At 33.5% G+C, this 24,369-nt stretch overlaps 2 protein-coding genes across 4 annotated transcripts; one reads left to right on the top strand and one right to left on the bottom strand.

Moving 5' to 3' along the window:
- Window positions 1-2,966: 2,966 nt before the first annotated feature.
- Window positions 2,967-17,010, top strand: LOC101245692 (protein CHROMATIN REMODELING 24). 2 transcript variants are annotated; one of them, XM_004229244.5, is made up of 27 exons: window positions 2,967-3,168; window positions 3,256-3,354; window positions 3,451-3,537; window positions 3,615-3,701; window positions 3,835-3,927; window positions 4,160-4,258; window positions 4,413-4,499; window positions 4,592-4,675; window positions 4,793-5,676; window positions 5,757-5,887; window positions 5,986-6,040; window positions 6,602-6,724; window positions 7,149-7,256; window positions 7,360-7,415; window positions 7,494-7,584; window positions 9,476-9,610; window positions 9,744-9,821; window positions 11,325-11,534; window positions 11,617-11,769; window positions 11,844-11,962; window positions 13,438-13,549; window positions 14,280-14,348; window positions 14,503-14,600; window positions 14,783-14,911; window positions 16,353-16,421; window positions 16,503-16,632; window positions 16,699-17,010. In XM_004229244.5, the coding sequence occupies exons 1-27, from the start codon at window positions 3,075-3,077 to the stop codon at window positions 16,861-16,863; spliced, it is 3,645 nt and encodes a 1,214-aa protein (XP_004229292.1). In that variant the 5' UTR covers window positions 2,967-3,074; the 3' UTR covers window positions 16,864-17,010. The 2 variants fall into 2 exon arrangements, with proteins under 2 accessions (XP_004229292.1, XP_010320782.1); XM_010322480.4 differs by having other exon boundaries at window positions 3,010-3,168; window positions 4,589-4,675.
- Window positions 17,011-17,540: 530 nt separating this feature from the next.
- LOC101256623 (protein kinase STUNTED-like) lies at window positions 17,541-21,974 on the bottom strand. 2 transcript variants are annotated; one of them, XM_004229119.5, is made up of 9 exons: window positions 21,521-21,974; window positions 20,790-20,869; window positions 19,472-20,237; window positions 19,145-19,393; window positions 18,893-19,056; window positions 18,741-18,820; window positions 18,489-18,636; window positions 18,244-18,393; window positions 17,541-18,147 (listed from the first exon to the last, which is right to left on the bottom strand). In XM_004229119.5, the coding sequence occupies exons 1-9, from the start codon at window positions 21,792-21,794 to the stop codon at window positions 17,905-17,907; spliced, it is 2,154 nt and encodes a 717-aa protein (XP_004229167.1). In that variant the 5' UTR covers window positions 21,795-21,974; the 3' UTR covers window positions 17,541-17,904. The 2 variants fall into 2 exon arrangements, with proteins under 2 accessions (XP_004229167.1, XP_010320789.1); XM_010322487.4 differs by lacking the exon at window positions 20,790-20,869 and having other exon boundaries at window positions 21,521-21,964.
- Between the last annotated feature and the right edge of the window lie 2,395 nt (window positions 21,975-24,369).

The following is a 24,369-nucleotide window of genomic DNA, read 5'->3' as shown; positions in this document are numbered from 1 at the left end:
CGGCACAATATCACTAGGTGAAACCATTTCTCATCGGCTTTATTTAATCCTATAACCGAAATCGTTTTTCATCGGCCCTATAGCAATGACCTCGACGTCAAAGCACACAAGTAATATCACACCACATGAATGAACCAATAACTCATACAATTTAAGTCATATTCATGCTCTCACGCATTTCATCAATCAATCAACAAGGGTAACAACAAGACAATTCATATCCATCACATAACCTTTTTTCAGTTTTAACCCCTTTTTATTAATTAAGAGTGGACAATTAACCCTTCACCTCACCATCGTTACTCCCAATACACAAATAACAAAAGAATACACGAATTCTGCTAGAATATAAGGTTTAGGAGATCACTTACCTTAAATCAAACAATTAATCACTCCAAGAGTTGAGCCTTCCTCTTCCAAAGTCACACAATCTATAATAATTACGTAATCACAATAAATCTCCGAAAACAATAATATCCAAATCAATTAAAATTTGAAAAATAGGTCGATCAACTCAAAATGTAATTTTGAAAATAAGGTTTGAATTCAAAATTTAATACTTTGAATACATTGCTCCATGCTTTAGGAACTCATTTGGGAAAATTATTTTTACAAAAGGACTCGAACTCCATTTTAATTGAGAACTTGAGTTCTTGAAAAACTTTTCCATTTACCAATCAAAATCTCAAACTTTGATGTTAGATTCATAAATAACCATAGGAAAATGAAGGTTTAAGATCACGAAAGTTTACCCAAATTTAGCACAAGAAGTCGTTTAAAAAATCGCCACGTAGGGTTCCTTAAGCTCAAGAATATAATTTGGGGTTTAAACCTCGAAAATGACAAACAAAAACCCTCCCAAGTAACGCAAAAGCGATCAAGGGTTCGTAAAATCAAACCCGCTAGAAACTCGAGTCTCGCAAATACGAAGTCTTCTTAACTGAAGCGAAGGTCGCTTATGCGACAGGAGGCCTGCAATACTAGAAAACACAACCAACTTTTGAATCATCAAAAGAACCCTTGGAATTTATTCGGAACCCCATGCACACAAAATATATATGCAAATCAATTATAATTACCTTTTGGACTTAATGGAATCGTTAAAACATGATCTCTCAAAAATCAACCAAAACCTCACCTAGGCCTTAAGTAATTCAAGAAAACCCCGAGCACATAATGTTGACCAAAGTCAACCCAAAGACTAAATTTTCATATTTCACAACTTAAGACCTCAAATCTCCAAAAAGACTCTGAATTTGAAACCGATAACTCTCACCGCTTAGATTCCACATTCAGGGATTGATGGAATTGAAGGAATAGCATTCCGACACTCAGAACTCCAAAAACCACTTTTAAGCAACTTAGTCTTTCAAGATCACAAACTTATCAAATTCTCAACTTTTAACTCAAAGTTCGAAATCAAATTTTCAGACTCAATCATAAAAGACTCGAATCGATATCAAAAACGATAAAATGTGAAATTCACATAACTTTTGAAAAATGACCAACCGAGTCATTACATTCCCACGGTCTTCCCACGTCTCCATCTTCTACTATAAATCAAAGTAGTTTAAGTAGTGCCATTCACGCCTTATTTTTTCTGTTAGCCATCACCTGATATGGTGTATTTACCCCTACAATAAAGTCTTCAAAACTTCGATTTCAAATTGTTGTATGACATTATGCTAGCACAATTATCCATAGTGTATTATTTTATAATACATGACTTACAAAAACTAAAATTACAAACTTTTACTTTATTTTTTAAAAAAGTACACATATTTTACGGTTTACACTATATATTAATTTTTTTGATAAATTAAAGTAAACAATTCATCATTGCAATTCTTACATTACTAACTTTCCATTACAATATTTATTTTATATTAGAAGTTAGAGATATCTATAATATATTCCTGCTTTAATTTCAATCTAGATAATTTGGTAAACTCGAGTTAAGCAGTTATTTTAAATTTTATATAAATAAAATCACGTTTTATAGCTGGTTAGAAGGTAAAATTATTCGTATGTTAAACTAATATGATATTTGTTTCGCAATTGTGACCGTTTAATAACTGGCTTAGGCGTGAGTAATGTTATAGCTGGTTAGAAGATAAATTATTCATGTATTGAATTAATATGATATTTGATTTTGCAATTTAGAAACCCACATAAATAATATAAAGATTATATTTTTATGGAAAAATTGTATATAATAGCAAACTAATAACCTAAATTAAATGGAATAGCTAGGGTTTGATTTAATTGTGCTCCATAACAAACATTAGCTAAAATTTGACAGCGTCTCTCTCCCAAAAATCTCGCTCGCCACTCTCCATTCTCGCTCGCCTCTCTCGCTTTATACACATAAGTGTATAATTCTGTTTCTGTTTTGTATAAAGCGAGAGAAAATTGTATATACACATGCAAAAATGTATATCTTCGTGTTATACACTTAATTATACAATTTACAAACATTTTACTTCAAATATTGCAGAGAAAAAGGCCAACGAATTATACAATGGTGAATTGTACAATTGCAGTGAAATACAATTTTCTCTAGCTTTATACAACAGAAGTGTATATATTGTGTTTCTGTTTTTGTATAAAGCGAGAAAAACATATATCTTCTTGCTATACACTTATAATTATGCAATGTACATACATTTTAATTCGATTCAACTGTATGCAAAACAAATTATACAATTGCAGCGAATTATACAATTTAGGCCAGATAATTATACAATTGTATATGTATAACAAATTATACAGTTTTATGTTTGCTATGGAGTACAATTATGCAAAGTTTGCTATAGCATACAAATATGAAATTTTTGTTTGCTATATGTGAAAGTTGCATTATTTTTATACGGAAGGTAAACCCCGATAATTCTAACTAACTGCCAAACGAAATTAGGTTTTTTGAGCAATATTATTAGACATGGTAAAAGGTTCTTTTTTGAAATTCAAATTATCAGCCTAAAGCGGGAACAATAAAAAGGCAAGAAGCAGAGTACTTCTTCATTGTGCAGAAACTCACTCACTACTACTACAGTACTCACTACTCTGCAACAATGTCGAAATCCCAGCAGCAACCTCGAAGCCTTAATCAACGCCATAATCAGATTCTCATTAGCCTTTCTGCTTCGCATTCTAAACCTCCTCCAGGTACTCATACTTTATCTGTTTTGTTTTCTTGTTTATCTTTGAAAATCGGCGAATCATTCATTGATGTTTTTTTTTTTGTGTGTGTAGATGATATGACAAAATTGGAAGCTAGGCGAGGTTTAAATCAAAATGACGACTTTCCCACTTTCTCTTTTACTATTGATTCCGATTCTTCTCCTTCTCCAGGTATTTTTCTGCTTAATCGATGGTTATTCCCTTTTTATTTTGATGGTTTCAAGCTGATGTGGGTGTATTTTTTTGTGTGTTTGTGTGTGGGTGTAGTTCGATTTTCTTCAAATGGTATAGGAAACGACGCCGTTCCTAGTTTTTCTGGGATTGCTGATTTCAGTCCTGATCCTGAGCCTTCTGGTATTCCTTTTTACCTATGTAGTTTTATTTTTCTGCTGATTTCTTCAAAAGCTTGATATATTATTTTAATGGTATAGGAGAGGTGGAAGAGATTAACGATCAATCGACTTTTGAGAACGACGTTGTTGATTTCAGTCCAGATTCGGCTAAATCTTCTCCCTTAGGTATTATTATTCAGCCATATCTCTCTTTTTGATCGAACCTACGCTATTCCTAATTTTGACTACTTTTCTTTGTCAAAATATGCCCTTTGTTTTAATCTCGATCTGTACTTGTTCTCTTTTAACTATTGTGTAGGGGGGAATGAGATTGATGAATCAAAGCATGAAATTCAAGAGGAATTAAGTGATCAACCCAAGGATTATTCCGATTATCAGAGTCCTGGAAATGGTAAATGTTGATTGCTTGTAATTACTAGTGTGTCTCCTATTGTTTTTGTAGTCCTCTATATATATACTGGACCATTAGTGTAATTTAATTTGTTGTAACATAATTATGTATTAGGCATTTGGGATTATATCGGGTATGTTATTGTTGCAGCTAAGAAAAGATAAAATTTTATCATAGCAGGTCGTTTATTATTTATTTCCTTGTAACTACCTTATGTGGCATGATTATGTAGGGTTGAAGGAGATTGATGAAACCGAGAATGGAATTCAAGAGGAATTAAGTAACCCACCTGAGAATTCTTTTGATTCTCTTGATAGTTTGTCTTTTTCTGGTAATTACTAGGGTCTCTCAAATTCCTTCTTTTTTTCTTTTTTTTTTTTTTTTTGCTGAAAATAAGATTATCTGCTTCCTTATGTCTCTATTACAGGTTTTCCTTTGTTGTGCTGCTTAACTCTTTTTTTCTTTTGAATAACTGAATTTTGCAGGGAAAAAGGAGATTGATCAACCCACGAGTGGAACCAAAGAGGACCCACTATTATCTAAAATTGTTGATAACAGTTCTTCCCTATCTGGTAGATTAGTTATATATTCCCCTCCCTTTTTAATCTCGAGATTTCCAGCATGTATTTGTCTCCATATTAATCAGTAAACAATGCTGCAGTAGATATGGAAAGGTCCGAACATGTGCGTGAAAACTGTGAACTCTCTCAGGAAGGCCAGGAAGATTACGAGAAAACATCAAACGAAGGTAATGTCTGTCCCCTTGAGAAATGATATGCTTGTGTCCAAAATTTTGATGTGTGTAGGGAACTTTTGTGCACTTCTGATTATTGATATTGATGTTGATGAGCGTATGGTCTGACAGGAGAGGAGAAAATAACGAAGGTGAAGATCAAAGGTCGTCGCCGCCTTTGCAAAATTTCAGAGGATAACAATGACAGTGAGGAAATGAAGCTTAAGGATGATGAAGAGTCCGGACTTCTCGGCATAACAGATTTTGATTCACCTCCTTGTCAGGTGAAAAGTGCAGTTCAGAATGAACATGGTGGTTCTGGGAACGAAATAAGGGATATCCTGAATGATTTAAGTTCAAGACTTGAGATTTTGTCCATTGAGAAAAAGAGGGCACCGAAGCCCCATGATTTGACTAAGAAGAATGAAATTCCGGAATACCAAAGTGCTGGTTCCTCATTTTCACTTTCTTCTGGTTCCTCATCTGATTCAACCAAGGAATCTAGGATTGGAGGAGAAATTCCCAAGGAGTATCTGAAGAAGATCGATTCAGGGACTGCATCTAACAACAATTGTGTCGTCCATAAGTTCAATGATACAAGATCTTCTGTTGGAGCACCAAAGAGGAAAGAAGTTAAGCAGATGACTGGAAAATCACAGCCCATGAAGAACACTATTTCTGCCTACAAATTCCTGGAAGAAGGAGACGCTAATGACAGTGATGATGATTGTGTGGTTGTTGGTGACGAGAGTGCTGTCACTCAAGTGGGAAGACATAACAGGAAGACTAGACATGAGCATAAACATTCAGATGACTTTGATTCACATGATTTTGTTTCAGAGGAGGATCACACTTACACACTCAGTGGACCAAAGTTCAATTATGGGTTACCTGGTAAAATTACCAAAATGCTGTATCCTCACCAACGTGAAGGTTTGAAGTGGCTTTGGTCTCTTCACTGTCTGGGTAAGGGTGGAATTTTAGGCGATGACATGGGTTTGGGGAAGACCATGCAGGTAAAAGTCAAGGTTTCAAAACTAATATGTTCCACAAAATAATTTCTGAAGTAACTGTTTCTACTTTTACCATGTTTTAGATATGCGGCTACTTAGCTGGATTGTTTTATTCAAAGTTGATTAAGAGAGTGTTGATTGTTGCTCCCAAAACTTTGTTACCCCATTGGATCAAGGAATTAACTGCTGTAGGCCTTTCTCAGAAAATTAGGGAGTAAGGCTGTCTTGTTTTTATCTTGTCTTGTTGATTTCAACTCTTCCTTCAACTGGTAGTATGAAATGAGAAGTGTTCACGGTACCTTCTTGGTGCAGATATTTTGCGACTAGTGCAAAACTCCGAAATTATGAGCTTCAATACGTTCTTCAGGTTTCATCTTCTATACTCATTAAAGCTTTGCAAGTTCATCATGTTTAGTCTGTTTTTTACTGGACATATTTTAAATATGGATTTCATACCACGCAAATGTTCCATCCACTGATTGTGCAGATGGAAATTATCTTAATCGTAATGTAATTTGTCAGGATTATATGCAAAAAAGATATAAGAAGAGTTTAAACTTGTTTCTCTCTTCCTCTCTCCTCCTATAGATTATACCTTTTAATATAAAGATGAGTATCTGATGATAAATTTTTTTACAAAAAATGTGTATGAAGATGAGTATTTGATCTTACATTTATAAAAAAAATGTGTATACAGATGAGTATTTGATCTTACATTTATAAAAAAAAATGTGTATACAGATGAGTGTTTGACACAGTTTCATGCATTTTATATTCTTTTGTGTGTATGTTTTTGACTTGACATATAACTTTTGGATATCTAAAGCTTCGATGGACTTACATATTCAGGTTATATTAAGTTGTATTTTTTGGCATGGGTCTATTGGTTACTTCTTCCCTACTTGTAATTTATTTTTCATTTATGCAGGACAAAGGCATTCTCCTGACAACATACGACATTGTAAGAACCAATGTGAAGTCTTTATGTGGTGATCAGTATTATGAAGACAGAGATGAGGAGTTGACATGGGATTATATGATTCTTGATGAGGTACTTCTTGATTCATGTAGGGTTGATTGTTGCATTGATCATATCTCCTGGAAAACATGATTTGACCCGCTTCCTGACCTAATAACTTTGGAAGGGTGCGGCTAGATCTGATCTTAGTTGCTTGAATATTCATATCTGCTGCAGCTGCAGCAAGTTCATAGGCCATATTTAAATATGTCATCACCTACCTTTGAGCGTTTGGAGGTTGTGTTCAACCTTCATCTTATTACTCGACATTGAAAAAGTGTTAAATTCGATTTAAATTGTTTCATTTGCCTTGAAGCTTTCATTCTCATTGATTGACTTCGTTTTTTGACATGAAAGGGCATATGCATGGATGAAAAATACATATCCTTGTTGTTTTATAACAAGTTTCAAGGCGTGAATGTATATAAGTTTCTTAAAGTAGTTTCTGAATTACCAGGGACATCTCATAAAGAATCCCAGTACACAGAGGGCTAAAAGTTTGCATGAGATTCCTTGTGCTCATCGTATCATAATAAGTGGCACGCCTCTTCAAAACCACCTCAAGGTGTGTATACTTTAACCTTTTTTATGTCAATTGAAATTATATAATCAAGTTAAATTTTGTGTTTGCTTTTCCTGTATTCCTATCACTCCTTACCCCCAAACAGGAGTTATGGGCGCTATTCAACTTCTGCTGCCCTGGGCTGCTGGGCGACAAACAATGGTATATCAACATGCTCAAATCCAATCTGCTTATATAAAAATGTTGGGCTTGAATAACATAAGCTACTTCTTTCTGAAGGTTCAAAGAGAAATATGAGCATCTCATTCTTCGTGGAAATGATAAAAATGCTTATGACAGAGACAAGCGTATTGGCTCAGCAGTTGCGAAGGTGATTGCTAGACCAATCTTTTATACTCCGTGTATGCCAGTTTCTTCTGTGTTCTTATGTTTCTTGATTGTTGTCTTCTTTGTAAGGTTCAATATCTACATCATTTAAATGATGCTGTGGTATCATTTCATCCTTTGTATTTGTTATCATCGATCTTGAACAATTCATGTATTCTGAGAACTTTCCTCTCACACTGGAATAAATACTGGTGCCGCCATTAGAATTCAAGACACTATAAGGATTCATTTGGAAGGGTGCATTCGATAAAATAATGCATGTATTAGCTTTGTGTATTACTAATAACTTGTTTGGTATACTTTCTCAACCTATATACACTATATTCGGTATTAAGATATGTATACTAATACATGGCAATCCATGGTATTACTAATGCAAAGGATTTTAACATATGCTTTAACATGATTAAAGGTACAATTGCCCCTCAAAACTTTTGTCACGTCCTTTCCACCACATTTGTGGAGGGAATTTTTGTTAAATTTAAAATTATGCAATGCATGTTATTTTTAATATACCGAACCAAACACTACATAAGAAATCATCTCAACATAACTAATACAAGTATTACTACACCATATTCAGTATTATTCTTATACACTCTGCCAGATCACCTGAAGTCCTTTTTGGCAAAGCTAATTATTACTTTCACATTTCATTCATTCTCTTTTCTTTTCTTGAAATCTCCTCCAACCAAAAGCAGAAAAATAATTAAGCTAGATAGAAAATGTAGGTCCTGCATTCTGGTCTTCACATTATATGCATGATATGCACATACTTGGTGTTTTATTTTCATCAGAGAAGATAGCCGATTAACATTTGCCTTCTCAAGCTTTTGGCTTGCACTCTGGGACCTGTCAAGTTGGGGTTTCCTGGGTCTGGAAATTTGTGTTTTTGTTCTTTGTTTTACCGCCTTGAGTTGTAAGTGATTAAGCAATACCAACACACAACTAATTGATGGTGGTTTGTCTTAGATGGTTGCTAGGTTTCTCAAGCTTGAACAGTTTACAGTATGTTTGATGAACGTACATCTGATATGGAAACTAGAGTGGCTTAATAAACTTCTCTTTTCTTGGCTTAATAGCTAAAGCAATCACTCAGGTCTGAGTGGTACAAACTAATAATGCTGCTTTTGGATATAAAAGTGAAGCGACTTCTACTCAACATGTACTTCCTCTTTTTAATTTATCTCTGTGAAAGAAGAGAAAAGAGGAGTGCAATATACTTTTCGTGATGATTAAACTTACAAAATGGCTTCTTATATAGGATTTTTTCGCCTTCTCTTATAAGGTGAGTTATCTTTCATACAAAGATCCTATAATTTCAGCAATATTCTACTCTGCATGATTCTGTAGAGAAACTAATCTGGACATATTTTGACACTTGAACTTGCCATGTTTCTCAGACCTCAAAGTGCCTTGGTGAGCTTATCTGCCTTCATTTGAACTAAAAACATCAAACAAGATGAGTCTTGACTGGGGGGGTTTCACGAATTAAATGAAAATTAATCAAATATATTTTTTGTTCTCCAAGAAATACCAAGCTTGAAATCATAGGGATACTTGCTTTTTATTTATTAAAGGAAATTCAGAAGAAGAGTCGTATCTACAAGGTAATGAGTACATGATTCTAGCTCTGTTACAATGTGTGAGAATAGAAAATTATTTATATTAATAAGTGCACATATTTTAGATCAATATTGCATTATAATTTATGCTCTGTTTATGAATCATGTTATTTCCTGGTATTGGGTCAATTTATGCTTTTGTTCTCTCTGTTTGATTTTTTGCTATATCTGTTTCTGATATCCTTGTTGGGTTATTGTTTTGTAGCAGATGCTTAATCCCGCTAAAATTTGTTACCGTGTGTTGTACAGGAATTGAGGGAACACATTCAACCATATTTTCTGCGACGTCTCAAGAGTGAGGTATTTTCTGATGATTCCTCGACCAGCGCAAAACTTTCCAAGAAAAATGAGATTATTGTGTGGCTTAAATTGACAAATTGTCAGGTATTAGTTTGTTTCCATCACTTTGACAGTTTATCATGATTTGTCTCTCGAAGTAACTTGTTTTGTTAGTCTTCTGTTTAGGATAAACTATTTAGAGTTTTTTTCTAATATTGTACCTTACTGCATTGTTCAGCGGCAACTCTACACAGCTTTCTTGAAGAGTGAGATTGTCCTGTCATCCTTTGATAGGTCTCCGCTGGCTGCACTTACTGTAATGTTCCAGATGAACTTCTTCCATGCCTACTCTCTCTGATTATTTCATAAGTTTTTAATGGATTTATGCAACACAATCAGTAGCGATATTATCATCTGGAATTTGCTTTGTATAATGATCTCTCCCTATTTTGCTAATAAAGATCACTAAGCATGTTATTACTTGTACCTCGACCTTGAAATACTAGATTATGTATACTCAGCTTCCAAACCAACTTTTGTTTTCCTCATTTCTTGTTGTTAACATCTCATTCTTATCTCCAACTTTTCTTTTTCTCTTGTAAAAGAACAGATTTGCAAAAAGTTTTACTATATTCCTAAAAGAATTACCTTGCAAGCTTACTTGGTATTTCAGTTTCTACCTATTACAACTGTTGTTCTTTACAACTTGTAGATGAGAAATTCTGTAGAAGAAGCATATGAAACACAGCTGAGTTGTTAGGCAAGAACTCTAATTTGAATTAGTGGTTGGAGACACGTATACCTCTTATCCCCTTTTGAGAAGCCAGATTATGGGGTCAAAATTAGTTGTTGAACAATATCAAAATGAAAAAGCAGGTCAGACTATCCTTTATCAAAAGAAAGAGAGAGACATACAATCGTCGATCTTGCCTCCTAACAATTAGGGGACTTGAGATTTGAGCCTGCAAAGAGCTTGTTGATGCATCTTTCATCCCTAAAAATTGTTTTGGTTGATTATATCCGTTCTTGTGTTTCATTTGGCACTTCTGAATTTGTGATGCATGAATTTGAAAGCTCCTAATCACTTAACCTTTTCCATTGTTATCTTTTCTCTTTCATCTCTAGGTACATCTCTCTTCCTTTCACCTGCATATATAGATTGTATCTATTTCTTTGGCTCGACTAGGCTTCATTAAAGGATCCTAGGCTTGTTCTTAAACTTTGTTTTGTCTTATGTCCTTGCTAGGGGATTTTGTAGCAGAATTGGACTAAATTATAAATTATGTACATTTATGTTTTTGTAGCTGTAAGATTCTGTTTTCTTTTTTCAACTTTACCTCAAAAAAGAAGACTCCTTTTTTTTTCTTTTCAAAATTTGTTTGCACGTCGGCCCTTCCCACGTACTCACCCCTTAATCACTGTACTGAAGTATGCTTCCCTTTGATGAGAGAATCCTCCCTATCCAAATATTCCTTATTTATGTATACGTATGTGTTGTGCACAGATGTTTTCATTACTTCTCTGGTATTCTCTTAATCAATCTAGTTTACCTTCGGTGACCATCATTGCCATTACACTTTAATTGTATGGTGTTACATCTGGATTGCTTCCCCTGTATTTATGGCACATAACGTGTTTTGAAAATATACACGTTACTCTCTCTAATTTTTTAAAATTGAGAGTGGTGATCTATTTTTGTAATTTGATGCTATTTCTGGAGTCTGGTTCAAAGAAAAGTTGTAGCTTTTATTGTTTAGTCTTGCTCAAGACATCTTCGTGGCTTTTTGTCAAATTTGACATGACACTCAATATCGCACAGATCTTAAAGAAAATATGTGACCATCCACTACTACTAACAAAGAGGGCAGCAGAAGAAGTTCTTGAAGAGATGGATTCAACCTCAAACCATGATGACCGTGCTGTGGCAGAGAGATTGGTTATGCAAATGGCAAATGTGTCTGAGAAACTTGAAGAGGAAGTAGTATCACATGATGTTTCCTGCAAGATAACATTTATACTGGCTTTGTTGGTGAGATGTCAATAGCATAAGTGATGTTCTACCTTACCTTAGCAATAGCTTGTCTTTGTAATTCAAATGCTTCTTCATGCAGGACAATTTGATTCCCGGCGGGCACAATGTGCTCATCTTTTCTCAAACACGCAAGATGCTTAATCACCTCCAAGACGCTTTAATATCCAATGGGTTCCAGTTCATGAGGATAGATGGAACCACCAAAGCTACTGACAGATTGAAGATTGTTAATGTTTGTCTTCTCCTTGTTTTTTATATTTAATTCTCCATAAAATTTTATCCTGATTTTTTATGCCAATTTTACAGGAATTCCAAGAGGGTCATGGTGCTCCAATATTTCTTTTAACTTCTCAAGTTGGTGGTCTAGGTCTTACACTCACAAGAGCAGATCGAGTGATTGTTGTTGATCCAGCATGGAATCCAAGGTATTCTTGGAATGACTTTGTAATATCTTCGTAGAGTTACCTGATGACTGACCTGCGTCTAATTTTCTTTTAGTTGGATAACATTAATGTTTTAGACTACCCAGAGAATTTTCAGTCTTCCGCTCCTATTTGATGATGTCCAATAATCTTGTTTAATCTTAATATTTCTCTTATACAAGTAAAGCTTTGTCTTCAAACTTCTGCCAATTTTCAGTCCACTTTTCTTTAGATCCTCAAGCTTATATCAGTAGTTCAGTACCCAAAACCAACTTCATGAAAAACGACGCCATTACGAATGCCATTTTAATATCTAGATTGTTTATAATGCCATAATCTATTTTGGTTGGGTTTTTATATTTATTCTCAATCAAGGGAAAATAATTCATTGCATATATGTCGAGTACTATTTTAGTTGAAGAGAAAGGTCATCCTGTGCCTTCTTTTTTAGTAAGATCATAACCCAGGAATTGCAATCTCTCGCTTATGCCGCATGCTACTCAGAATATATTCTTCAATGAAAAGTTTGGATTGTACTTATCAGACATTACTAAATGGCTACTGGCAGATAACAAAGCTTCTTTGTGAAAATGTTCCTAGTGCCTTCTATGAGTAGTACGAGTTCTGATAGTTTGACTGTATGCTGTCTATATTATAGATACTATTTGTTTTTATTGTTGTGTTTTGATTGTGAATTGGTTGCACTTCTTTTTATGTGTTTTATTTAGAAAATGTTCATACTTCAGTTTCATGTCAAAGTGTGTTACTGCCTCCATGCCCTCTAAGATAAATGTGTTTGTCCGGGAATTGAATCTAAGATTATAGTTCGACTTTTATATTGTATTAATGGTAATAGAAGAAGTAATACTCCTATTTCAAAAAGAATGATGGGGTTTGGAGTAGAGGGTAAAAACAATTCAATTTTGGATCTCAATTTGGACACAGATTTTTTATTTACTTTTTAAAAATAAAATTACACATTTAGAGCCTGTTTGGATTGGCTTTGACTTATAAGTCAAAATCTGTAAGTTAGAAATCCTCACCTATAGCTTTTGGCCTATTTTAGCTTAAATCAAGTGCTTATAAGCACTTAATAAATTTTTACCCAAATACTAAAAAATGCTTCTTAAAAGCCATTTTGGCGTAAATAAGCCTATCCAAAAGTTCTAGAGAATCTATTCAAATTGTAAATCACAGTTTATTTTTATAATTAAAGTTACTTCAAGTTTTCTCACGATTGGTGATACAATGGGACAAGCAGGAAAAGGAATAGTAGTTTCTAAAAACCAAATTCCGAAGATTAGGGCTACAATCCCACTCCTAGACATTCAGGATTGTTTTTATTTTGTAAGGTGAGGATGTAGTCACAATCAAATGAGCACTAATGTTCATTGTAAAGTGCTTCTTCTTTCTGTTCTTCCCATACTCTAAGTTTTTGTTAGGGATTTGATTATAGCCATTTACTTTCAAACTTGCAGCATGGATAATCAAAGTGTTGACCGCGCCTACAGAATTGGGCAGACCAAGGATGTTGTTGTATATAGACTGATGACTACTGGCACAGTTGAAGAGAAGATCTATAGGAAACAGGTATATATTTGTATTTACGCTTGAACGAGTTGTGGAAAATATACAATTGGTTAATAATGAACGAGTGAACTTCAGTAGTTGTGACCCTAAATATTTGATACATCAATTGTTATGTGTGGTTGGTTACCTTGAGAAGTATGGTGATCATTATCTGATGTTACTAAACTAATGCCTATTCTGATGGAGCGTAGGCAGCTAAAATTGTAGTCTCTGTAGCTAACTGCATGGTCCTTGTGTCATGAAAAACTCTAAAATCAAAGATGTGCTTTGTTATTTGTGAAAATGAGGGACGAAAAGAGAAATTCTTATTTAAAGTGGTTGTTTACTAAAGGGATGCTTGCGTTTATGCAACCTTTAGTCTATGCATAAAATAAGTGAGTACTTATTATTTCAATAGTAAAGATCATTATTCTTCTAAAATTAAGTACAGAATATCTTGTGAAGTATTACATAATATATTCCTAGTATCAATGAATCTCGACATATGGTGAATCTAAACACATTTTAAACTTTGAATTTTAATTATTCTCTTGACTTGTATTTAAGTTGATTCTAAGACCAAGAGAGAGGCAATTTAAAATTAGTGTGATAAACGTAGAATTCCTAACTTTGAGTATCTGACCTACTTTTAGGAAACTTCAATATTTTTCTAATGTTTGATGTCATATTATGGCAGAATTGTTATTTTATATCCCTATAATGCACTCTATCCAATACTCTTATGGTTCAGGTATACAAAGGGGGATTGTTCAAAACAGCAACTGAGCACAAAGAACAAATCCGTTATTTCAGTCAACAGGTATATACATGGTTAGGTGAATATTCTAAAAGTTTTATTTGTTATTTTAGTCAACAGGTATATACATGGTTAGGTAAATATTCTTAAAATTTTATTTGGTATATCTAGCTGCAGTATGAACAATGCTGATTTGCTTGTGTTGTCAACTTTTCAGGATCTTAGGGAACTCTTCAGCCTTCCCAAAGATGGTGGTTTTGACATATCAAATACTCAGAAACAGTTGAATGAAGAGCATGATCATGAGCACAAAATGTAATGTGTTCATATCTCATGTAATTTTGAGTGATTGTTCTCCTGTCGATCTTTGATAGGATTTCAGATTGTTTCTCAGGGCTTTTGCACCTTAAAATCATCAATAGTTAATGATTATTTCCATAATCCAAGTTGTGCTTTTGCTGTCGACTAGTTTTTACAATGATATTCATTTGCTGCAGGGAAGAGACTCTAAAGGCCCATGTAAAGTTTTTGGAGACTCTGGGTATAGCTGGAGTTAGCAGCCATAGTTTGCTTTTCTCAAAGACAGCGCCTGTATCAGCTGTCCAAGATGAGGATGAAGTGAAAATGTAAGTCATATGATTTTTTAAATTTTGGATCATGCCAAAGCATTATTTCGCAGATGATATTATTTTATAGTCTTTTCATCCTACTCGGATTAGCAAATATACTACTGGAGGAGTTAAAGTAGCTTTTTTATTCGTCAATTATACTTTTCAAACATTTTTAAATATTTATAGTTGCAATAAGCTATTTTTCTAACTGTGATATAACATTTTTTGCAATGCAGTGAATATAGTTTGACTACTTGCAAATAATTCAGCTTCATTTAAGTTTTAACAACTAAAGTTTTGAACTTTCATAGTTTAATATAACCATATATTCAATATATTCTCTCTTTACCGATATAATACACGAATATATTAAACTCCTTGTTCAGTGGAACGACATGAAAGGGATGGAGGGACTAAGGTAGTATGTGGAATCTTACTCAGCTTCATTGCGCCCCTCGCCTCACCACACATGAAATGTATAATCCTATTTAGCTTCATGCTCCTAATACAATGACATGAAAGAGCAGACAAGATTATAGTAAATCTTTAAGTATTGTGGGGAAGTAGGAACAATCGTTTTTAGGAGGAAACAACTGTGTAGTTGAAGCACACAAGGACTCACAAAACCGTAGTTTTCTGCATCTTTTTAAGATCAGTTTTAATGGCTTATTAACTCAAGACATTGCACTTGTCCGACAATTGCAGACTCAACTTGAGAATTGCTAGGACATCAAGTTAGACTTAGAAACAATTCTCCGATAACTCGTGTCTTCTCATGGGTGAAGTTCTGCAATTTGCAGAAGGGCGTGCTTCTTATTGTTAGTAACAAAGCAATCCAAGCAAGAAATGATAATTTGTCTTTATTGTTCTAATTTGCAATAACTCTAGTTTTTGTACTTACATTTCTATGCTTTTCCCGTCTTCTTCTTATTCTTGGGGACTCTTGCTCCTTTTTACTGATTGCTAATTAATAGTAATAAATATGATACTGAATGTTTCAAAATAATCATTTTACCAAGTCGAAAAGAAGAAACTCATTATTTGATTTGTTTTTTCCTGCCGGCTTGTGCAACTTTCAGTTTAGTTGGGATTAACATAGTATTACGTAGTTACTGTGAACTTACATACTATACATTGCATTATTTGTATGCTTCACTTGCTTGAAGCTGCAGAAATCTTGTTTTTCTATTTTCTAAACGCTTTTTGCTGTAAAATGTTTAACTTGAATCTATGAGTTCATCCTAATAAGCATGTGCAAGTGTTTCCTTAATGTTCATGATCTTGAAGATCAGTGACTTGAGCTCATTAATAGTGTCCCTTGCTAGTGTGCTACCAACTAAAAGATTGTCACTATGCTGCCTTGGCTGTTTCTTAGTGTGCAGTCAGAAAGTAGCTATGTTTTTTCATCTGTTACCATCATCTTCTAAGAGTTTTTGTTTTCTACCTGTATGTATAGTGCACGAGAGAGGATGACATACATTGGGAACTCATCATCATACACATCAGTTGAACGTCCTGTTGATGCGTATGCCTCATATAAACCTCAATTAGCAACTGCAGCTCTCATCTATTGTCTTTTGATTTAGTTCCTCCGTTCTTCTTCCAGGAGTCAGTATGCTTTTAAGCCAAAGGACGTGAATTTACAGAGGAAGTCTGTACCTACTGCTAGAGTTGGTCGTACAGAATCTCAAATCCAGGATGACCTGAGGCGGTGTTACAGAATGCTTGCGGATAAGGTATATCATGAAGCTTATAATAAATATATACTTACTATAGTAACTCACTTGTATTTTTTGTTTCAGGAAAAGATATCCAAGTTATTTGATAATGGGCAGAAGTTACAAGGTCGAATTGCTCATCTGCGTGAGGAGCTGGAGACTATTCGAATGAAAAAGGACAACAAGAATGAAATCATTGACTTAGATGATGACATATCTGAACAATTTGACAGGGCTGTTAATGTGTAAATATTGCTCTATTTTCATATCCAACTTTTTTGTCACTTCAAAGTGTGGAGCATTTTTTGTTTACTTTTTGGGTAAACACTTGTATGTAATTAATTAGTTGGAGATATTTTCAATTAATACATTTAACCTTTTTGGTCTTTTTTCTAATATATACGATCCAAACATAATATAATATACCCATAGTCATGTTAACAGTTTATAAACGCATAGCAAAAATTTACAGGTCATTCAGATGTTGAAACTTAATAACAAAATAAGTACTAAATAGTATAAAAAAAAAATATTTCTATAGACATGCAAAAGTGAATGAAACCATAGATTTTCTCTTTATAATTTTCAGTCTTGCAGATATATCTGCAGCAAAAGTACAACAACATCATACTCAATGTAATTCCACTAAGTGAGGTCTGAAGAAGGATTGAATGAATGTAAACCTCATTGAAGTAGAGATGTTTCCGAAAGACCATCAATTCAAAAATCCAGAAGTACAAAAAAATAAAAATGTGGAAACTGGTGAATATGTACATGGCAAGAAATGATCAACAGTTTCTAAGCTTGTATATTATATAACAAAAAAAAAACTTAAAATAAGCTGTGACTCACAAAAAGAAAAGAAAAGACAAACACTTTATCTGCAAACTAAAATTAAGGTTGCAATAGCAAGTCAAAGAGTAGAATTTCCAGAAATGGTTAAACATCTCTATTGACAACTAAAGTTATTTTCTTACAACTACATATGAACTCAGATGTTTAATTACAATTCAACTTTGGATTTGATTTACAATAACTCACCTGTGACAATCTACTAATCATTTGCTCACACTCTTGGCAGCATTTGTTACTGCACCCCAAAAAGAAGCTGTGGAAAAAGGAGATAGTTGAAGAAAAAATCAGCCCAGGCTAGGCAAAGGAGGAGGTCAACGGCTGCAAACCTCTCGTACCAGGACCCAGTGATGGGGGGCAATCAATCAAGAAGGAAAGCTTGGTATTTACATAAAAAGGGTTACTTGATATAGCCATAGACATATATCATAGGAATGGTTAGTCAAAACTTGAAGAGCGACTAAATCTCCCTTGCAAATAATCCTCCACGGAGATGGTTGGTCCCGTGCTGGTACATGAAAGTGAGGACTCATCCTCCAAATTCAGCAATGCGAGATTAATAAAGGATTGAATGTTTGAGGGTGGTTGTTCACCATCGACAGCGTCTACTTCTTCTGAAGTTTTGCCTTCTTCCATCGCCCACTTAATTGTTTCAGCCTCACCTTGGAGAAGTTTTAACACCTATTTTTTAAACAAAATTAAATATTATAAATGCAAGGTAGCAACATATTTAGTACAAAATAACCTCAACTTGAGTGGCTGACAATGTTCACTCACGATGTCAATTTGAGGTCTAATTCCAGGAGCTCGTCTGATACACAGTGATGCCGCCGAGACCATTCTCTCAAATTGATCATGATCACAAGTGTCAATCAAGCTCGGATCTAGCAACTCCTTCGTGTTCCCACCCTTCAGAACTTGTTTCGCCTGAAATTGTTACAAACAATTTGAAAGGCTCAATCTAAAAATGCAGCAGGAAGAAAAAAAAGATATTCAACTCACAATTTGTAAAGACAACTTACCCACATGACTAAGCTTTCCTGACCTTTCCCGTTGCCATTATCAATTGGCTTTTTACCAGACAAAAGCTCAAGGAGAACAACACCAAATGCATACACATCAATCTTTTCAGTTATCTTTCCATGCATAAAGTACTCAGGAGCCAAGTAGCTGCAATATAAAATCAGTTATGAACAGACAAAGGATTTCTTTTTGTTGTTGATGAAGTTATGTAGACAAATTTTATTTGAACTCAAAATGAAAAAATAAGTTACCCAAAAGTTCCAGCAACATCAATGCTATCTAAATGATTTGAACAGCTTGAGGCTGGTGTTGCAAGTCCAAAATCTGAAAGCTGGATGCAAAACAGGAGTTAATACTAGTTATTCACAGAAAGACGCAACTTTAAGGAAGAAGAATAAACAACCTGTGGCTCAGAATCATCGGACAGGAGAATGTTTGAAGATTTCACATCCCTGTGGATTATGGGCCCATCAGCTGCATTGTGTAGGTGGTCCAGTGCCTCAGCAACACCCAAAGCGACCTTGTATCTATCTACCCAGCTAAATGTATTTTCATCCTTTTTGGAACCTAGCAGTTTACATTGTTGTCAGTACAGCGAATCAGGAAAAAAAGCTTACGCCTCCAAAAACAAGCAGCAAATATCTAGTTATGGTACCATGGAGATTCTCTTCTAAGCTTCCTCTGGATAATAGATCATAAACCAGTAAAAGGTTGTTCTCCTCCAAGCAAAAACCAAACAGTGATATAATGTGCTTGTGATGCAGAGTTGTGAGTATCTCTATCTCTGACCGGAATTGCTGGGCCACAGCTTCTGATGGCTTCAATATTTTCACAGCCAGTTGCTTGCCATCTGGAAGGCACCCTTTGTAAACCTGACTGCTGCCTCCTTTTCCAATCAAATTCTCTACAAATATAGATACATTTAGTGAAAAGTGAAGAAGTTATGCTCATAATTACAAAGTTCAGAAAGGTGGGGACTTACCTGGCAGGAAATCAGATGTTGCTGAACAAAGCTCCTGGTAATTGAACAATCTACACATTGATGAGTACCTTTCAGAAAGACCCTCCAGTTCCTCAGGAAGGATAATAAATTCATTTGAAATTGGATTAGCATCACTTCCAACAGGAATAATTGCCCCCTTCTCTGCATCCAAGTTTGTATGATGAGGCTCATCCTTGTCAGATACACTCTGTTTATGATCAGGGTAGATAGCTGCAAAAGATTGCCGACTTGGTCGCTTCCAAACCCAATGAATCACAGAGGACCTTTTCGCGGGAAATTTATCAGGTGCCACTAAGTTCTGAAGAAACACTCGTCGAAGCAGTGTCCAGCGAGACTTTGACTCCCGGACTTCAATAGGCTTAACAGGCACCAAAGCCATGTAATTGTTCTCTGTTGTACAAGAGTTTTCTTCCACAACTTTCCTAGGCATTGAGCTCAGAGGACTTTTGTTCAGAGTCTTCCTCCTCTTGAATCTTGATCTGGGCATATCTGAGTCACTAGATTCATCTCCATCCAAAGCACTAGCTTCCCTCTGATAAACAATCTTGCCATTGTCAACAGCAATAACAGAGATGTTCTTTGTCAGTTTTCTAGCACAGTATTTTGCAAGTGACACTGATGACCGAATGGCATGATGGCTGCCTGAAGTCCCAATAATCAAATTTATAGCACTTTCCAATTTCGCCTCGCGAGCAAGAACTTTACGAACTGGTGATCCTCGACAGACTTTAAGCTTCAAATGCACCTAAACAAAGTTCATCCAAATCCAGATTTTAAAAAAATGGACTTGGCTCCTCTAACTAGGCAGCAGACAAACAGAAAAAGGAAATATGCAAATCCCAAATCTAGTTTACTGTAACTAAACAATATTGACCTAAATTAATGAAATTCCACAAGAAAGAAGTGATCCACAGTCCACTAACATACCACAAAAATTGTGAATTAGAAATCCCAGCCCTCAATAATTCACCTCCAAAATCCAAATACTCGCATACAGCATAGTGATAAAGAAATCAAATATTAGGACTGCTAAAATTCTCCAACACAATTTAGGTGCAAGGAAACAAAACAATCATTTGAGAAATCAAAATCCTGATGTAAAACCAAGGACTAAGTACTTCTCTTGAAAAAGAAAAAGAAGATCATTCAGGCCCTCAAAGCAACAACAGTTTCAATTCTTCGGATATCTGGCTGGCAGGGATTTTCGTTTATCTCCTTTTCATCCTATTTCCTGTTCTGCTCCATAGATAGTAAACTCAATAAAGTCATCCGAGTAGAACGGGTTTTGGGAAAAAACCTGCTTTAAATTGCAGAAGCCCTCATAAGCAGACAGCATCGAGTCAAATGACTTCACCAGTGAAAGAGGTTCTGATTTATCTTCAACAAGATCAAAATTAAAACAAATGAGAGCTCATTAAAACTGAACAACAAAAGTGAGAAAGGGAACACCATGAAATCAACCACTGCGAGTTAAATGAGAAAGTTTTCCTACATAATGTCTACTTCACACATCATAGATCCAAAAAAATTCCTGGACTTTGCACATCATTCATCACTAATGAAAAATGAAACAAACAGTGAAGAAATTGCACACAAAAATGTCAACTACTACATCATCAATTGAGTCGTTGTGTGTGAAAATGAGAAATGAGACATCCGCATAATAACCATAGCCGAAAACCAGAAAAGGGAAACAAATTGCAAAATCAAAAGAACAGAAATTCTCATAACTATTCACTCATCAAATCAACAACTAAAATAAGACAGAAATACATACTCATAATACCCATTACACAAATAACAGTAGGGTTATCCGCAGAAAACTATGAAACAAAAAAAAAACTCAGCAATTTCCAAATATAAAACCATCAAAACCCATTCCACTGCTTGTATACACAACACCCACAACATAAACAGTAAAAATATGGAAGAAAACCCCTAACCAAATAAAAGAATGACAACAATGAAGAACACCCATTAACACAAACAACAAAAAAAAAAACTTTTCAACTTCCGGCATAATTTTACCAGAATTTGGATCGATAACATGTACAGCCACTACATGATCTCCAGTCTGAGCAACCTTAACCAAAGCCCAAGTAAGCAACTCTTTACTTCTGGAATCTAACTTCACTCCCACCACTGCCACCACCCTTCCACCCACATCTCCGGCGCCGTCATCACCATCACTAATACTGACACTACCAGTCATAGTATTACTATCGTCGACACTACTAGTTGTAGTAGTATTACAATCGTCTCTTTCCACTGTACAACTACAGTTTCCATTACACACTTTCATTGCTCCGGTTTGTAGCCAACAACGCCGCGATGTTTATGTAATCGGAGTTTTCCTCTTTCTCTCACTAGAAATTCATTGGGAGGTTTTGAGAGAGAGAAAGAGAATCGCACACTTCCCTTGCCTTTTCTCTGTGTAATATTAGGGAATTTGTAGCACTTTCCGTTCCGTTCAATATTAGTTATCCACTTTTCGTTTTTTATAATTATTTATAAAATTATATTTTCTTCATTTATTTTTATTTATTATATTTAAATTTAACATATATTAGTAACAATTAATATATAACTATTTTATCATATTATACTTATTGATTATTCCTTCAATTCCTTTTTTTGCTTTTTACCTGTATTTTTAATTTTTTAACATATCAAGAAATGATAATTATTTTTTAAATTTTAATATTAAATATTAATTAGTAAGATTACAAAATACATCTGTCAGTAATTTCTTCTAATCGATTACTCGAGTTAAACGATCAAAAATGAATTGAGGGAGAAGTATCTTATATTAGATTTTTAAAAATAATATTTTACTCCATTTATTTATTACATAATATAGTTTTCTATTTAGTCCGTTTTAAAAATAAAAAAAACTCTTTTTATTGAGAATCTCAAAGTAATTGTGGTACATAATTTGCGTCCTACGGTGAGCACTTCATAGTGCAATATTCATTATTTGTAAATCACACAGAAAATATAAATTGTATTAGTAAATTTTTATAAATAATATAATAATTAACGTTAAAGTTTAATCTCAAATTTTTCATATGAAAGACCCACCTCCCAATTATTCGATACTAAATTTTTAAATTTTAATATATTAATTTAAAATAAATATTTTTAATAATATGACAAATAATAGAAAATAAAAAAAAAATACTAAAAGGGTAATGATGGGAATTGATTATTACATATATATAACAGAATTTGTCAGAATGGGTGTTGTTTTTAATGTTTTGTGATCGGAAATTTCGGGGCTGCAAGTTACGTTAGGCATCTTTTTTTGTCTTTTTTTTTAGTTTATAGTACTAATATTAGTAAAATATAACCATAAATAATGTTGAATTTTTACTATACTAGTGTAATTTACAAATACGAAATATTAATTTTTACTATATTAGTGTAATTTCACATTTCACAAATATGAAATATTAGAGTATTATTTTTATTAAATTACTCTTTCTGCTCAGAATTAATCAATTTGATTCAAAATAAGTTTTGTATTATTTTAGATCACAAAAAAAAAAAAAACCGTATGGAAAAACCAAAAGACATCGATTATTGTATTTTTTAGATATTTTTTTCGTTTATTTTTACTTGTTCAATGGTTAGTTAGTGCCAAATTTTAAAAAATAATAGATAGAATAACAATTTTATTATATCACTATTATTATTAATTTTTTTATTTCATATTTATGTGATATTATTTGACTTGACACAAAGTTTTCTTACGAAAAAAGGTACGAAGTATATCCGAATTTTAACTGAAATTGTTATAACAGTTTCACACTTTGAGTAGGACCTATTATCTCTGCATTATTTAATATTGCATTTTAAAAAATATATATGTGTCTATGTGGACAAATTATTATTTATGATATTGACGTAGACATTTATATATCTTTAAAATACACTATTAAATAATGCATACGTAATAAATTCTATTTGAAATTTGAAATTGTTACAACAAATTCGATCAAAATACAAATATATTTCTACTCTCTTTCCTTTTTAAAAAAAATTACAGTCTAAAACGATACTCCTTTAACAATTCACATAGTTACAATTTATAAATCAATATTCTAAATTAAATTATATATAGTTACATAAACATGATAATCTATTTGTCAAGATAAAAAGGAAAATGTATTTTTTGTGTGAGGAAAATAATTAGAAATAATTAAAGTATTAGTAACAAAAAATAATAGTAATAACTTATTTCTTAAATTTATATACTTGATTAGAAAAATAAATATTTATTCTTAAAAGTTAACAAGTAAAAGTGAACACATAAATATCGTTAGGCATGGAGTAATTGATATAAACAAAATTTTGCAAAGATATAGAAAATAATTTAAGCAAATAACTGTTATTTTTAATATGATTAATGATTTTGTAATTAATATATCAAAAATGAGAAAAACAACTTATAATAGTACCTACATGTCTAGGGGTAGCGTCAAAGTCATCATTTTCATTCATACTATTATTTATTTATTTATTTTTACACAAAATATATGTACAAATAGTGCCGGCGTTAGAATTTTTAATAAGTGGGTTTAAAATTTATAGAAATAGATAGTCAAAAGGGGCTCGACATATATTAAATTATTTTAACTATGTATAAATAATACAATTTTCTATGAAAAAAATTTAAATAATTTCCTTTATACAAGATAGCTCTGCCCCTGTATACGCATATAATCAACGTGAATAAACCTAAGAATATTTGTGTTCCTATTTTTCCTCCCCTAATATTTTCAATTATATATTTTATGCTCAATAAAATATATTTAATTAAAGTTATTGAGTGAATTGATTTTTTGAATTGTTAAACCTCACTTTTATAACAATGA

This window comes from Solanum lycopersicum, chromosome 1 (genome assembly GCF_036512215.1).
Source record: "Solanum lycopersicum chromosome 1, SLM_r2.1".
Lineage (NCBI taxonomy): Eukaryota > Viridiplantae > Streptophyta > Magnoliopsida > Solanales > Solanaceae > Solanum > Solanum lycopersicum.
This window is presented reverse-complemented; position numbering and strand designations above follow the sequence as displayed.

What these genes read in the sequence shown, in the direction of transcription:
- LOC101256623 (XM_004229119.5), bottom strand. Translation starts at nt 21,794, where the DNA reads ATGAAAGTGTGTAATGGAAACTGTAGTTGTACAGTGGAAAGAGACGAT. An exon ending in TGTTATCGATCCAAATTCTG is followed by an intron (nt 20,870 to 21,520) that starts GTAAAATTATGC and finishes ATCTTGTTGAAG; the next exon opens with ATAAATCAGAACCTCTTTCA. An exon ending in CCGATGATTCTGAGCCACAG is followed by an intron (nt 18,821 to 18,892) that starts GTTGTTTATTCT and finishes TTTTGCATCCAG; the next exon opens with CTTTCAGATTTTGGACTTGC.
- LOC101245692 (XM_010322480.4), top strand. Translation starts at nt 3,075, where the DNA reads ATGTCGAAATCCCAGCAGCAACCTCGAAGCCTTAATCAACGCCATAAT. An exon ending in TGATAGTTTGTCTTTTTCTG is followed by an intron (nt 4,259 to 4,412) that starts GTAATTACTAGG and finishes TGAATTTTGCAG; the next exon opens with GGAAAAAGGAGATTGATCAA. An exon ending in CTGCTGGGCGACAAACAATG is followed by an intron (nt 7,416 to 7,493) that starts GTATATCAACAT and finishes TTCTTTCTGAAG; the next exon opens with GTTCAAAGAGAAATATGAGC.